A 14347-nucleotide genomic window follows, 5' to 3' on the forward strand; every position below is an offset into this window, starting at 1 on the left:
TGAAAGCAACTGCGTAAAATGTGACCTCAGCTGAGCTTTGAAGCAAATCCAAAACACTATCTGTACAGAGAGGCCCAGGCAATCGAGATCGATCCCGAAACCTTCTTGCTGTGAAGTGTGACAGCCACTCAGCCACCGTGAGCGCTAAAAATACACATCTTAATTGTCACGTTTACATGAGAGATTTAATTCCAAATAAAAATAACATAATTCTGAATAAAAAATAATTACACTATAAAAGATCATGTAAACACTTAATTCCTAATGAAAATGATTCGGAATTAAACACTCTGAAGTACATGGGTGGTTTATTCCGATTTTAAAGCTGAAGTAATTTATTCCTCGATCATGTAAATGTTCTTCTTAAAAATAATTCCAGTCGTTCAGGGCATGCTCGTTGGGTCGCCCTTCTGATGCCTGGAGCACCGATAACAGCTGAATAAGGATGGGCATTCGATTAAATTTTCTTAATCGATCATCGGGAGAATTAACGATTGATTTTCGATTAATCATTAACATTTTTATATTAAAATTATTATAATTATTATTACTATCTGCACTACTAATCTGCATAAATAAACTCAACTTCACGACATATAAACCATAACCACTGTAGAGCCACATCAGCCCGTTTGACATTATAATGTGTTTAATGCAGCTTTGTGCAAGTCTCACAGAAACGAAACTTAAAACCACATGGCTGATTTGCATAAACTAAGCGGAGAGAGAAAAAAAAAAAACAGCTCTTATGCGCTGATGCGTCAGCTTCTGTCGGACTAAAGGACATGACTCAGTGGAATATGGATGTTCTTTCTGTGACAGAGGGATGTTGATGCTAATGGTGAGTCTATTCTTTGCATATGTCGTGTTATGTTTGCACTGTCAGACGCAGCCTCGTCTTCTTACGCTACGCACAGCAACCTACATTTGGTTTGTCGATTAAAAATGAACATAATCGACAAAATTCTTAATGATCAATTATTGATTAATCGACTAATCATGCCCATCCCTACAGCTGAAGGGTGTGTTTTCTTCTGGTAGATGTAAATACGTTAGTGTCTCTGTCCAATCAGAACACTTCCCCACAACCAGACGTTGAGCGGAATTAAATAAAGGCGATTTAACATGTTTTCCATGTAAACCTCAATTCTGCATTATTATTTCCATGTAAACTCAAAGGAGAATATTTTAAATCTGAACTATTTAATTCAGAATAATTCAGAATTAATTATAAAACATCATGTAAACGTGGCCACTGAGACTCACGGGGATGGGCATGTGGGGAAGTCCGGCCTGCAGCAGCACAGGGTGGGCCTGGGTCAGGTGGGCCATGGGGCGGAGCACGTGGAGGGGACGAGGGGGACGGCTGCACAGGTTACAGCGCAGATCCCCCAGAACCACCAGACTGTTCCCCAGCACTCGCAGAGCATCCCCCACCAGGTTCAGAACACGCTGGTCCTCCTCACGCTCCTCTGTCTGCAACAAATGAGAAGTTAGAGAAGGTTTGGAGCAGATTCAGAGCAGATTTGGAGTAAACTGTGAATGCAAAAATGTGTAAAGACAATTGGCTTTCACAGGCTTTTCAAAATGTTGACGATGACACAAGATCACAACCTTCTTTAATGCACAAACTTTTCGCTTTTTTTTCGTCTTTGATCGTCAGAAAATATACTCAGCGTGTCTTACGTTGTTGTTGTAGTCGGCGGAGGTGGCGGCCCCCAGGATGGAGTGGGTCCTCTCTATGAAGGGCCTCAGTCTCTCCTCCACCCTCCTCACCTCAGACAGAACCTCCATGAACTCCGCCGGGCTGGGAGGACTGGACACAGAGGAGCAGGAGAAGCAGGAGAGACAGGAGAGACAAGAGACCAGTGAGACCAGGACCAGACCAGGACCAGGACCAGATCATTACACTACAAACTGGGTGAATTGGATTTGTTATTACTCACTTGTAGCTTATTAAATCATTTATTCATAAGATAGGTTCAGGTTAAAGGTGCTCTACTGGATTTTTACTGTAATAAAAACAGAACTAATTTGTTTTAAACTGTTTGCAGTGGTCCAAAGTTATTCCTCACTTTTAGGAAAAGCTTTAGGGAAAATGAATAAAGAATGATTTGGTCTTTTTTTTTCAGACCAAGAGTTTGTTTTCATACCTGACAGTTTCGGCTGCTCCCTGTGCTCTTCCTCGGAGTCACGTGATGTTGCTGTGACGTGTCGTTCACTTGATTTAAACAGGTTTTGGCGCTGTCTTCCTACCGGTGGAGGCAGGACAACAGCGCCATCTGCAGTCCCACTTCCTCAGGACAGTATTCCAGGTGTGTGAGAGTAAAAAAGCCCCTTCATCCTGGTTTATCATCCTGTGAGCATGTTTCTCTATTTCGATTGCCTCTTTAACCCAGCGACAATGTTTGTTTTTCTCTGTCCCAGTGACGTTTGTTCTGCCCCGGTCCATAATGTGGTTCTTTCTTTTACAGTGGTCACAAATGGCCGATTTGAGTTGTTCCTGTTCTGCTTTGTGTTTTGTTGCTCGAGTTTCGCCTTCGCTGTTTCCTTCTCGCATTCTGTTCTGTGTTCCTTTTTTCGTGTACTGAACGCCCTCCCTGTTTCCCCGATGTGTGTTTTATTGCAAGACATGCAGATATTTCGCATACGACATTACATTTATGCTCCTGTTCTATTTTGTCTTTCAGGTGGACGAGTAGTTGTCCGAGTTTTCTGTACGGTTTCACTGGTGTGTTGATATTGTTTTTTCTCATTGTTGTCTGCACGAAATACGGAAACGTGCCCATAAACCGGGATCGGGGGGCGTTTTTACTCTCACACACCTGAGTTACTGTCCTGAGGAAGTCGGACTGCAGATGGCGCTGTCGTCCTGCCTCCGCCGGTAGGATGACAGCGCCGAAACCTGTTTAAATCAGCTGAATGGACACGTCACAGCAACATCACGAGACTCTGAGGAAGACCACAGGGAGCAAACGAAACTGTCAGGTATGAAAACAAACTCTTGGTCTGAAAAAAGAACCTAATAACATAAGGAATATTTTATTTTCAAATCCCATTTAATTCCACCATTCTTTTAAAGCTGGTTGGGAAACAGTGGTATACATAAAACAAAATGGATACGTTCTACTTTTAACAGACAAACTGAGGAAAAAAAAGATACGTACTTAGTCCCAGTGCTGGCTGCTCCTGGGGTTTGTGTGGCTGTGGACGAGGCTCCAGTAGAGGGCCCCGGCTCTGCGGACTGCGAGGCCCCGCTCTCCGCAGACGTGGAGGGGACAGGAGAAGACGAAGACTGGGACACCTCAGAGTCCGAGTGAGAGCCACTGTCCCCAGAAACTCCCTGTAAAACAACACACGAGCAAAGTATTGAGCAATTTATACTACAAGATAATATATAAAAACTTCTGAACGCATTAAAAATTCAAAAGAAGACTGTCAGGACATAAAAAAAAATATAAATGTGTTTAATAATGCAGTGAGTCCAGACGTTTTTGTGTAATACTTGATTCACTCTTCACCATCAGATCTTAAATCAGTGAAATGAAAAAATAATCCACAAAGTTTAAACTCAAAACTGCTGCTCTGACAGAGGGAGCTGCAATTTTAGCCACTGCTGCAACGTTCACCCTGCGCGTCTCAGTGGCTTTTGTGTCTCAATTAAAGGTCTCAGTGCAGTTTTGATTGGTCAGGGAGGGTCAGCAGATCCTGTGGAAGAGCCAAAAGTATCACAGCAGTGTCCAGGAGGAACCAGGTGAACACAACAACAGGAAAGGCCTCATTCTTATTCCGCTCTGGTGTTTCGTGGTGATGAAATGGTATGAAAAAGTATTTCTTCTGGAAGGTCTTCTGCCACATTTGTTGCTAAATCTGATGCAATAAGACCGTAATATCAGAAAGGGCCACACACAGCGCCTTATCTGGCCTCTTACAGTCTCCACGCATACGGGAAAAACAAACAGCTCATTTCACAAAATCCAAACCATCTTCGAAATGCGCACTCTGTATTTCTAAGTTAAAATCACATGATATGATGTTAAAACTGAGCTCAAATAGTGAGAGATACGGGACTACATTCATACCACAACCACTCTTAAGTAACAGATAATACTCCCTACAACTGTCCAACAAGTCACTTTTAAGTAACAGATAATACTCCCTACAACTGTCCAACAAGTCACCCTTATTTAGCAGATAATACTCCCTACAACTGTGCAACAACTCACCCTTATGTAGCAGATAATACTCCCTACAACTGTGCAACAACTCACCCTTATGTAGCAGATAATACTCCCTACAACTGTGCAACAACTCACCCTTATGTAGCAGATAATACTCCCTACAACTGTGCAACAACTCACCCTTAAGTAACAGATAATACTCCCTACAACTGTACAACAACTCAAACTTATGTAACAGATAATACTCCCTACAACTGTTCAACAAGTCACCCTTATGTAGAAAATAATACTCCCTACAACTGTACAACAACTCACTATTAAGTAACAGATAATACTCCCTACAACTGTGCAACAACTCAACCTTAAGTAACAGATAATACTCCCTACAACTGTGCAACAACTCAACCTTAAGTAACAGATAATACTCCCTACAACTGTACAACAACCCGTCCTTAATTAATAGATAACCTATGACTTGACAATACTTATCTATTTATTTTTATTTGTGATTTTTATATTTTATTGCTTATCTTTCTATTTTATGTTTACTTGTACGTTTACATTTATATAATTATGTCTTATTTGTGTCATGCTCGTTTTTTTTTGCTACGTAACTAGAATTTATTATTGACATTTATATTTTTGCTCTTTATTATTATTATATTGTGATGTGTGAGCTTCTGCGTCAAAATAATTTCCCTTGTGGAGCAATAAAGTTGGTCTAAGTCTAAGTCTAAGTCTGAAAAACAAAAACTTTTAAAAGATGCTCAGGGTGTGAGTCAGGTAGCCACAAGAGCATCTGACCACTCCGTTGCCATGGGAGCGAGTATCATCTCACCTCCAGTCTGTAGATGAGAGCGCGTGCGTCTCGGAGCAGGTTCTCGGCCAAATGCAGCCTCATCCGGGCCTCGCTGTGCGCCGTCTGCTCCAGGCTCATCTGCACGTCCACTGCACCGGAGCTCTGAGCAAAAAAAAAAACACACACAACACACACAAAACACACAGGTCACACACAACATACAACACACAATCCTATTTCAGTCCACACATACACACATATATTATAATATTATGATGTTATAGTGAAGGAAGAGGAGCTGTTACCCCTGTCCCAGCGCTGACTCTGGAATTCCTCCCAGCTTCTCCCACTCCGGCCATCATCTGCTGAACGGACATCTGCAAACATGATAAAATATTTTCAACTCTACATTCAGAAACTAACATCTTCTAGAGCCAGGTTTGCTTAGCTTGAACTGTTAGAACAATATAATTTTGTGCTCAATATTTATCTTGTGTACAATTTCTTTGCAAAAGTGCTGAGATTTTTGCCATTTTTATGTAGGAAAATTATGATTTGCGCTTTAAATGGTAGAATTGTTAATTGTTATTGTTAATTATTGGTTGTTTTGTGCAAAATTTTTATCTTTAGTACAATTTCTTTGCAAAAGAGCTGAGATTTTTGTCACATTTATGTAAGAAAATTTAGATTTGCGCTGTAGAGGACAGAATAAATAACTTCTATTGTTAATTATCATTTCATTTTGTGTTAAGTTTTTTCTTGTGTACAATTTTTTTGCAGAAATGCTAAGATTTTTGTCATTTTTATATAAGAACATTTAGATTTGCGCTGTAAAGGGCAAAATAAATAACTTCTATTGTTAATTATTGGTTAATTTTGTGCTAAATTTTTATCTTGTGTACAATTTCTTTGCAAAAGTGCTGAGATTTTTGTCCCTTTTATGTAAGAAAATTTTGATTTGCGCTGTAAAGCATAAAATAAAAAACTTCTGTTGTTAATTACTGGTTAATTTTGTACAAAATTTTTAATTTGTGAACAATTTCTTTGCGAAAGTGCTGAGATTTTTGTCATTTTTATGTAAGAAAATTTAAATTTGAGCTCTAAAGGGTAAAAAAAATAACTTCTATAATTAATTATTGGCTCATTTGAGCAAAAGTTTTAATCTTATGGACAATGTCTTTGCAAATTGCTAAGATTTTTGCCATTTTTATGCAAGAAAATCTAGATTTGCGCTGTAAAGCGCATATGTAAGAAAATTTAAGTTTGAGCTCTAAAGGGTAAAATAAACAACTTCTATTGTTAATTATTGGTTCATTTTTATCTTATTATTGGTTCAGTTTATCTGTTGCAGCTCATCCTGTTTATATATGTTTGTATGACACTGTATATTTAAAAACTGGTTTAGTGGGATTAATCTCCTTTATTGTTATAGTGTCAGTGTCATAAAGTGGTTTAATATCATCGCCTTCAGCACAGACAGATTGTTTTGACCTCCTCTGTGACTCACACCTGTATTTGTTGAGGATCCATGATGTTGACGGGCACGTTGAACGTCCCCAGCATGACGTAGCTGTTTCCGTTGCGATCGTGTGGGGAGCCCTGGGAGGAGGAGGGGGGGGTGGCTGCTGCCGCCGCTCGACCCGGCCTCGGCTCCTCCTCCTGGGGTCGCTCCTGCTCCCCCCGGGCCCGGCTGTGTGGACGTCTGCGGAGGGGCGCGTTCGACCAGGTGGATCACTTTACCGTCCACATCTGACGCCGAGGAAAGAAAACAGGACAAGAGGAAATAATTTAACATCTTTAGAAAACTCCATGTATCGTTCATTCATTCGTTTTTTCTATATAAAACCAAAAAAAAAAATGAAAAAACTGTTTTCTTCATTATTTGTCTCCAAAACCAAAATGAAAAAACAGATAATGATTTGTTTTTTCATTTTTCAATTTTGTGTTTAAATGAAAAATTGAAAAAACGGATAACGACCGTTTCCCGTTTCTGTGACTTAAACTGCGATGCCAGAATAAACCAGGACTAAAACAGGACTAAACCAGGACTGAACCAGGACTGAACCGGGACTGAACCGGGACTGAACCGGGACTGAACCGGGACTAAACCGGGACTGAACCGGGACTAAACCGGGACTAAAACAGGACTAAAACAGGTCTAAACCAGCTCTAAAAAACTGAACCATGACTTAACCGGTCTCAGTCCCGGTCTCAGTCCCGGTCTCAGTCCCGGTCTCAGTCCCGGTCTCAGTCCCGGTCTCAGTCCCGGTCTCAGTCCCGGTCTCAGTCCCGGTCTCAGTCCCGGTCTCAGTCCCGGTCTCAGTCCCGGTCTCAGTCCCGGTCTCAGTCCCGGTCTTCCATTATTGATTTAAACCCAAAATTTAAAAATTTTGACTTGAGAAGCACTTTTAAATTTGAATTCTTTCTATTCTGTCCATAATGATTCACATTAAGATCTTGTCAAGACATTTAAAAAGGAAAAATTCACTAAATTAAATTTTCTACAACTCTTAAATACTCATATATACTGTAAATACACTATGATTTTTTTTAAGTACAATTTAATTTAAAAGTGTTATAAACTGCAAAATTGAAGTTATATTTGGTACTTTGGTTTAAAGACTTGAAATGACTTGAAGCTCAAACTTGGACTTGATTTGGACTTATGGGCCAGTGACTCGAGACTCGACTTGGACTTGCCTGTATTTGACTTGGGACTTGACTCGGACTTGAGGTCAAAGACTTGAGACTTACTCGAGACTTGCAAAACAAAGACTTGGTCCCACCAAAATGTCACAAATGAATTCTGTTTGTATTAAATAAAATGATTCAGGTAAGATCACCTCTCCCGCGATATTCTTAGCAGAAAACTATAAAAAACAGTGTGTACTGTGCGCTGTAAAGCACTTTGAATGACCTTATGTGTGAACTGTGCTCTATAAATAAACAAGCTTTGATTTTTCCAGGTGGGGCATTAAGCAAAGAATTCCTGTATTATTGACTCAGCGCACCTGCCTCACCAGTTCCTCATTTTTAGCACCACTTTGGAAACATAACAATCTGCAAATCCCTTTATGAACTCGTTATTGTAATACTGTAAGACCGTAAAACTGTAAAGTAGCTCATTACAGTATGTGAGTCTGAGTTCGTTCCAGCTGCTGCCTGTCATAAAGTCTGACAGGTCTTTACTCACTGTAGTCGGCCAGAGTGCGCTCGTCCTGCAGCACGCGGCCCTGGTAGATCAGTCTCTGTTTACTGACCGGGATCTCCACCGACGCCGTGATGTGCTCCTTGAACTGCCTCACTGTGAGCTGCAAGAACACAAACAAACGAGATATTTTAAATTCATCGTATTTGTTAGCAGGGCAGTCGAAACATGATGATTTGATGAAAAAACAATAAAAAACATGTTCTCCGTTTCAATCATCTATTTCCATGAGACAAGTAGAGCTGGGTGTCATTAAGAAATTGCCGATACGATACACACCTCGATACACAGGCCACGATATGATACATAATACATGAAATAAAACATACAATTTACAAATCAACGACAATAATATATACCGTATTTTCCGGGCTATTAGGCGCTCTGGATTATAAGGCGCACTGTCATTAAATGGTCTATTTTCAAACTTTTTTCACAAATAAACCGCACCGGACTTTAAAGGAAACACAACACTGTGATGGGTGAGTGGTTTTGTTTGTTTGTGTCGTTCACGGTGACTCCGGGCTTTGTTCAGTTGTGGCGTGTAGGGAGGTGCTGTCTGGGACCAACGGATTGTCGGCGTGTTCGCAGTGACTCAGTTGTTCAGTCGTGTCTAGAAGTGGCACATTGCACTCGCTTTTTCAGGTTCGTTCCTCCGTTCCGTTCCTCGTCGGCGTGGAGTGATGAGTGTGTCTGTGGGTGTTTTTCACTGTGCGGTCGCTGTCTGCTCCGTGTGTGTTTGCATGTTCTGCGGGTGGTGCGGCTTTGTAGTTTACTGAAGTCGTGCTGGGACACCCGATTGGAGTCGTTTTTTGATGGGGTTAGAGGCTTAAGAAGGCGCCCTTGTGCAAAGTTCATATGAAACACAAACATTTTAACCATGAAAACAATGAAAATGTGGAATGTGCTGCATAAACGAGCTTCCTTCCACTGAACAAGCAACAAAACTGTAGCTGTAACAAAATAATTTAGTAAAATATAACAAAAAATACTCATTGGTCATGTATTGATACAGCAGCCCACGATATCAGTACTGTATCATCACATTAAACACTACGATATATATACATTTCAATATGTTTGCCTCGTCCCTTAGAGAAAAGTGTATGAGATATCGCAATGTTACAGATCAGATCTGTGGCGAGCAAGCCTAATCCCAATGCTCTATCATGGAACATTCCAGGCAAAGCAATAATGCCTAGATCTTCTTGCATCAGATCAAACAAAAAATCACTGGCACGGTTCTTTAATGATAATCTTTTCTATTTTAAATTTTATCCCTATTCACACGGGATAAGTACAACCTGGTAATTTGCAAATTACCGCCCCATGTCTGTGTTATAAGCAAAGTCCTTAAATTTGTCTATTTCACTGAGACTGAAAGAGAAAATAATACGGAAAGAAAATAAAAAGATACAAAAGGCGCTCAATTACAACAACAAACACTGAGATGCAAATTCGCAGGGGACTAGTATTATCACCAGACGTCTGTGTTTGGCCAAAATATAGTCGGTAATTTGCAGCAGAATTTTTACTTCACAAATTACAGACGTGGGATTAAGATCTCAAGCATCCTTCACAATTATTACAAATCACCAAAAGTCCAAAGATAAAACTAATCCTGTGCGAATAGGGCTTCAGACTGATTCTCAAGTGAAATTATTTGGACACTTTTACTCACAGATACATAATATAATAAAAAACAAAGATATAATTGATAATAATAAAGTAGACTGGGGTCAAATAAGGCATAATTATACAAATGTGCTGGTATATGTACAAGTAAAAATAAAACATAGAAATACAGCAATACAAAATCTCTCTCTAATTCTATTTTGAACACTTTCACCCACATTTAACACCAAACAATAAATCACTAGTTAAGTATGTCGCAGTAACGGTGTCATTACCTCTCCTCGGACTTTGTAGGTCCGGCTCTGAGAGTCCAGAGTCTTCACTGTGACTTCGATCATGTCACTGGACTCGGCCATGATTCTGGGGAACAGTTAAACAAATTAACTAAATAAACAGGTTATCAAATGTAGAAATGTGGTAACAACTCTGTGTATTTAATTCCATGCAGAAAAGATCCTGTTGGAGTACATTTTTCCTTTGATTTTAGAAGACAGCAGTGGTTTAATGTCAGATTGTATTTATAATGCTACAGACTTAGGGTGACCAGACGTCCCTATTTACCCATGACAGTCCCAGTTGTGTCCCCTGTTCCAACAGATTTATCCAAAACGATTGATTTGTCCCAGTTTTAAACAAGAAGTGTCTCTATTTTGACCACTTTGACACCCACCAAAAGTAAAGAGGCAAATATACTGTCATTTGTTTCATTAAAAAACAAAAAATTTGAGCTTGAAAATGACAATTAAAAAAAAAAAAAGCACCGTCAGAAATTCCTCAGATCATGATTGACCCACAAATTAGGTAAGAATGGACATATACCCACCATCTAGGGTGATCAGACGTCCCTATTTACCCAGAACAGTCCCAGTTTTGAGCCCTGTGTCTCCTGTCCCAGTGGATTTATCCAAAACCATTGATTTGTCCCAGTTTTACATAAGAAATGTCCCTGGCGTCCCTATTTTAATGTATTTGATACCTGGCAAGATATTGATATTTTTGCACACCCCTATTCATGACTAACATGTGAGTCAATATAGTTATATTTTCTTAGTGTTTTGGTCGTTTTTAAGCAGCTTTTCTGTATTTCACCTAAACAAATGACAATGTATGTCTCTCTTTACTGTTGATAGGGCTCAAACTGGCCCAAAATAGGGACACCTGGGACATTTCTTGTATAAAACTGGGACAAATCACTGGTTTTGGATAAATCTGCTGGGTTAGGGGACATAGGGCTCAAAACTAGGACTGTCGCGGGTCAACAGAGACGGCTGGTCAGTCTGGTCCAAGTCTAAATCTAAACCCGGGTGTGTCCCAGTTTTGAATATTGAAAATCTGGTCAATATAGTTATATTTTCTTAATGTTTTGGTAATTTTGAAGCAGGTTTTCTGTATTTCACGTAAACAAATGACAATGTATGTCTCTCTTTACTATTGATAGGGCTCAAACTGGTCCAAAATTGGGACACCTGGGACATTTCTTGTATAAAACTGGGACAAATCACTGGTTTAGGATAAATCTGCTGGGACAGGGGACACTGAGCTCAAACCTGGGACTGTCCCGGGTCAACAGAGACGTCTGGTCAGTCTGGTCCGAGGTCTAAATCTAAACCCGGGTGTGTCCCAGTTTTGAACATTGAAAATCTGGTCACTTTACAGACTAAATCTTTAATTAATATTTAAAACGTAATCGTGTTTTTGTTAGTCTATAAACGCACAAACAAGATTTAATCCCTGAATTATAAAAAGGACAGACTTTGAGTACCTGTCTTAAATCAGCTGGTGTCTGTTTTTGTTGTTAGCTTTTTAGCCGGTCAGCTAATCTCAGATAATCCAGGCGCTCCGGGAGCAAACACGGCCAACAGTTCACTCTCCCCCGAAGCTATCGCGGTCTACGAGATGTTATTTTCCTCGCGTCGTCGCTTTATCTGCGCAAAATCGCCCGATATTTGATAAAAACTCGATTTTCGGAGCGTGCGCACATTCTGCCCGATCCGCTGATTTCTCAAAATAAATCAGGACCCCCCCCCCCGGTGACGTCACGGCGCAGGTGTTCGCGTCGCGCCTGAGCGTTTTTCAGAATTTATTTATTTATTTATTTATTTATTTATTTATTTATTTATTTATTTATTTGTTTGTTTGTTTGTTTGTAGCGTGACTAAACGTCCCTATTTACACAGGACAGTCCCAGTTTTGAGCCCCGTGTCCCCTCTCCCAGCAGATTTATCCCAAAAACAGTTTTGTCCCAGTTTTATACAAGAAATGTCCCTAATTTTTGACCAATTTGATCCCTGCCAACAGTAAAAATTGGCAGAAATCGTCATTTGTTTAGGCAAAAATACAAAAAAGCTGCTTAAAAATGACCAAAACACAACTCTACAACTATACTGACTCACAATAGTGCCAAGTGCATAACAATTTTCCTTAATTAAACACTCGTTTCACAATTTTATTATTACCAACCAACTCGAACCAGAGATTTTTTTTGTTGTTTTTGTTTTTGTTTTGTTTTTTTGAAAATCTGGTCACCCCAAATAATAGTTTTTAAATATGAAAAAAAAAAATAGCAATTGATCTAACAGATAATACTTACACGTGTGTGGTTTGCAGTGTTTAGTGTAATAAATAGTCACTTAAACAAATGTGTTAGATTAGTTTCTAAACTCTTTGGCACCACCTGGGGGACTCACCTGGCAAAGTTTCGATAAAAGATGCACTCTCAATAGTCTGTATTTACCCGGGACAGTCCCAGTTTTGAGCTTAGTGTCCCCTGTCCCTGCAGAATTATACAAAACCAGTGATTTCACCTAGTTTTATCAAGAAATGTCCCAGGTGTCCCTATTTTTGATCTCAACAAGCTGTAAACCAGGACAAAACTAAGACTGGCTTAGTCTTATACTTATACTAGACTATATCAGGTCTAAAGCAGGACTAAAACAGGACTATCACAATTTTAGACTAATCTGATCCCCACAGCAATACAGAGAAGCATAAATTGTCTTTTTTTTTTTAGCTGAAATAGAGATAACTGTGTTTGCAAACGACCTTAAAGTAAAAAACAGAAGCCCCTCAGATCACGACTGACACAAGAATGCACAATGTAATTTTTATTATTTATTTATTATATTATATTATTTATACCAAACATCCCAACTCCGAGTGTGTCCCAGTTTTGAATTCTGAAAATCGTCACCCTAACTATGAAACTTCCACCTCCAGCTTGTCACCATGGCAACGGTATTTTCCTGAAACGTTTCGAAGTGTGGTGTTAAACTTCAGTTCACCGAATTACCTAAAGCGTGCATTACTGTGAGCGGGGGTCGCCTCTCCACAGATCTGACCTGTAACTTGGCATCACCTTGTTGAATTGAATTGTTTTTGATCATCTTGTTGACTATTTTGTGACTATACTTGAACTTTGTCTTAGTTTTTGTTAAAATTTGACTTATTCTGTGTCTAAAAGTCATGTGTGAGTGATTGTGTGAGTGAATCGCTGTGTTGATTTTGTTGTTTTGTTTTTTTCTATGTTTATTTGAATTTATGTAGCCTACTGTCTGCCCTACTGTATCTGTCGTCTGTTGTTGTGACCCGCTCGAAAATGAGATGGTGAGACATCTCAAGGGGCTTATTCTCCAAACAAATAAATTCAAATGACCTGCTCGCCTCCACGGGGTTGTGCACCTTATTGAGTGACCTTATAGGCAAAGCATCTCCATGGTGACAAGGAGGAGGCGACCTTTAATAACACCTTTAATAAGAAGTTGTATTTGATAAAAGGTGCACTGTGTAACTTTTCTGGTAGGGGTCTGCCTTCAGCTTAACTCCATGGAGATGCTATTTTCCAGAAAAGTTTCACAGTGTCTCAGTGGTGACAAGCATGTAGCAGACCCGCCACCAGAAAAGTACCATAGTGCAGCTTTAAATATACCAAAATACAGGCTGGATTAAAGTTAGACAATTTCCGTAAAACACTATTTGTCTTGGTAGGCTATTTAAACTGTAAAATATTTGGATAATTGGTGCAAGGAATAGATTATTTGTTTTATTTTTATTTTTAGGAATAGATTATTTGTTTTATTTTTTATTTTAGGAATTGATTATTTGTTTTATTTTTATTTTGGGGAATTGATTATTTGTTTTATTTTTATTTTTTTTAGGAATTGATTATTTATTTAATTTTTTATTTTGTATTTGTTTTTTTATTTTGTATAAACCACTCATCCATTCACACACACATTTATACACCAGTGTATGCAGCCACAGTTGTAGGGAGTATTATCTATTACATAACTGTGAGTTGTTGTACAGTTGTAGGGAGTATTATCTGTCACATAAGGGTGAGTCGTTGTGCAGTTGTAGGGAGTATTATTTGTCACATAAGGGTGAGTTGTTGTGCAGTTGTAGGGAGTATTATCTGTTACATAAGGGTAAGTTGTTGCACAGTTGTAGGGAGTATTATCTGTTATAGGGAGTATTATCTGTTACATAAGAGTCAGTTGTTGTACAGTTGTAGGGAGTATTATCTGT

The 14347-nt window shown here is 39.3% G+C and overlaps 1 protein-coding gene across 1 annotated transcript in view; it reads right to left on the minus strand.

Moving 5' to 3' along the window:
- bag6l (BCL2 associated athanogene 6, like) overlaps positions 1-11828 on the minus strand; it is a 35849-nt gene extending 24021 nt beyond the window's left edge. The window contains 10 exon segments of the mRNA XM_055157014.1: positions 1267-1476; positions 1687-1816; positions 3168-3343; positions 5020-5142; positions 5286-5357; positions 6490-6595; positions 6597-6729; positions 8174-8291; positions 10099-10183; positions 11586-11828. Of these exon segments, the coding sequence (XP_055012989.1) occupies positions 1267-1476; positions 1687-1816; positions 3168-3343; positions 5020-5142; positions 5286-5357; positions 6490-6595; positions 6597-6729; positions 8174-8291; positions 10099-10179 (1149 nt within the window). The 5' untranslated portion in view covers positions 10180-10183; positions 11586-11828.
- Positions 11829-14347: the final 2519 nt, after the last annotated feature.

This window comes from Boleophthalmus pectinirostris, unplaced genomic scaffold (assembly GCF_026225935.1).
Source record: "Boleophthalmus pectinirostris isolate CB_2022bp ecotype Guang Dong unplaced genomic scaffold, ASM2622593v1 HiC_scaffold_21, whole genome shotgun sequence".
NCBI classification, from domain to species: Eukaryota; Metazoa; Chordata; class Actinopteri; order Gobiiformes; family Gobiidae; genus Boleophthalmus; species Boleophthalmus pectinirostris.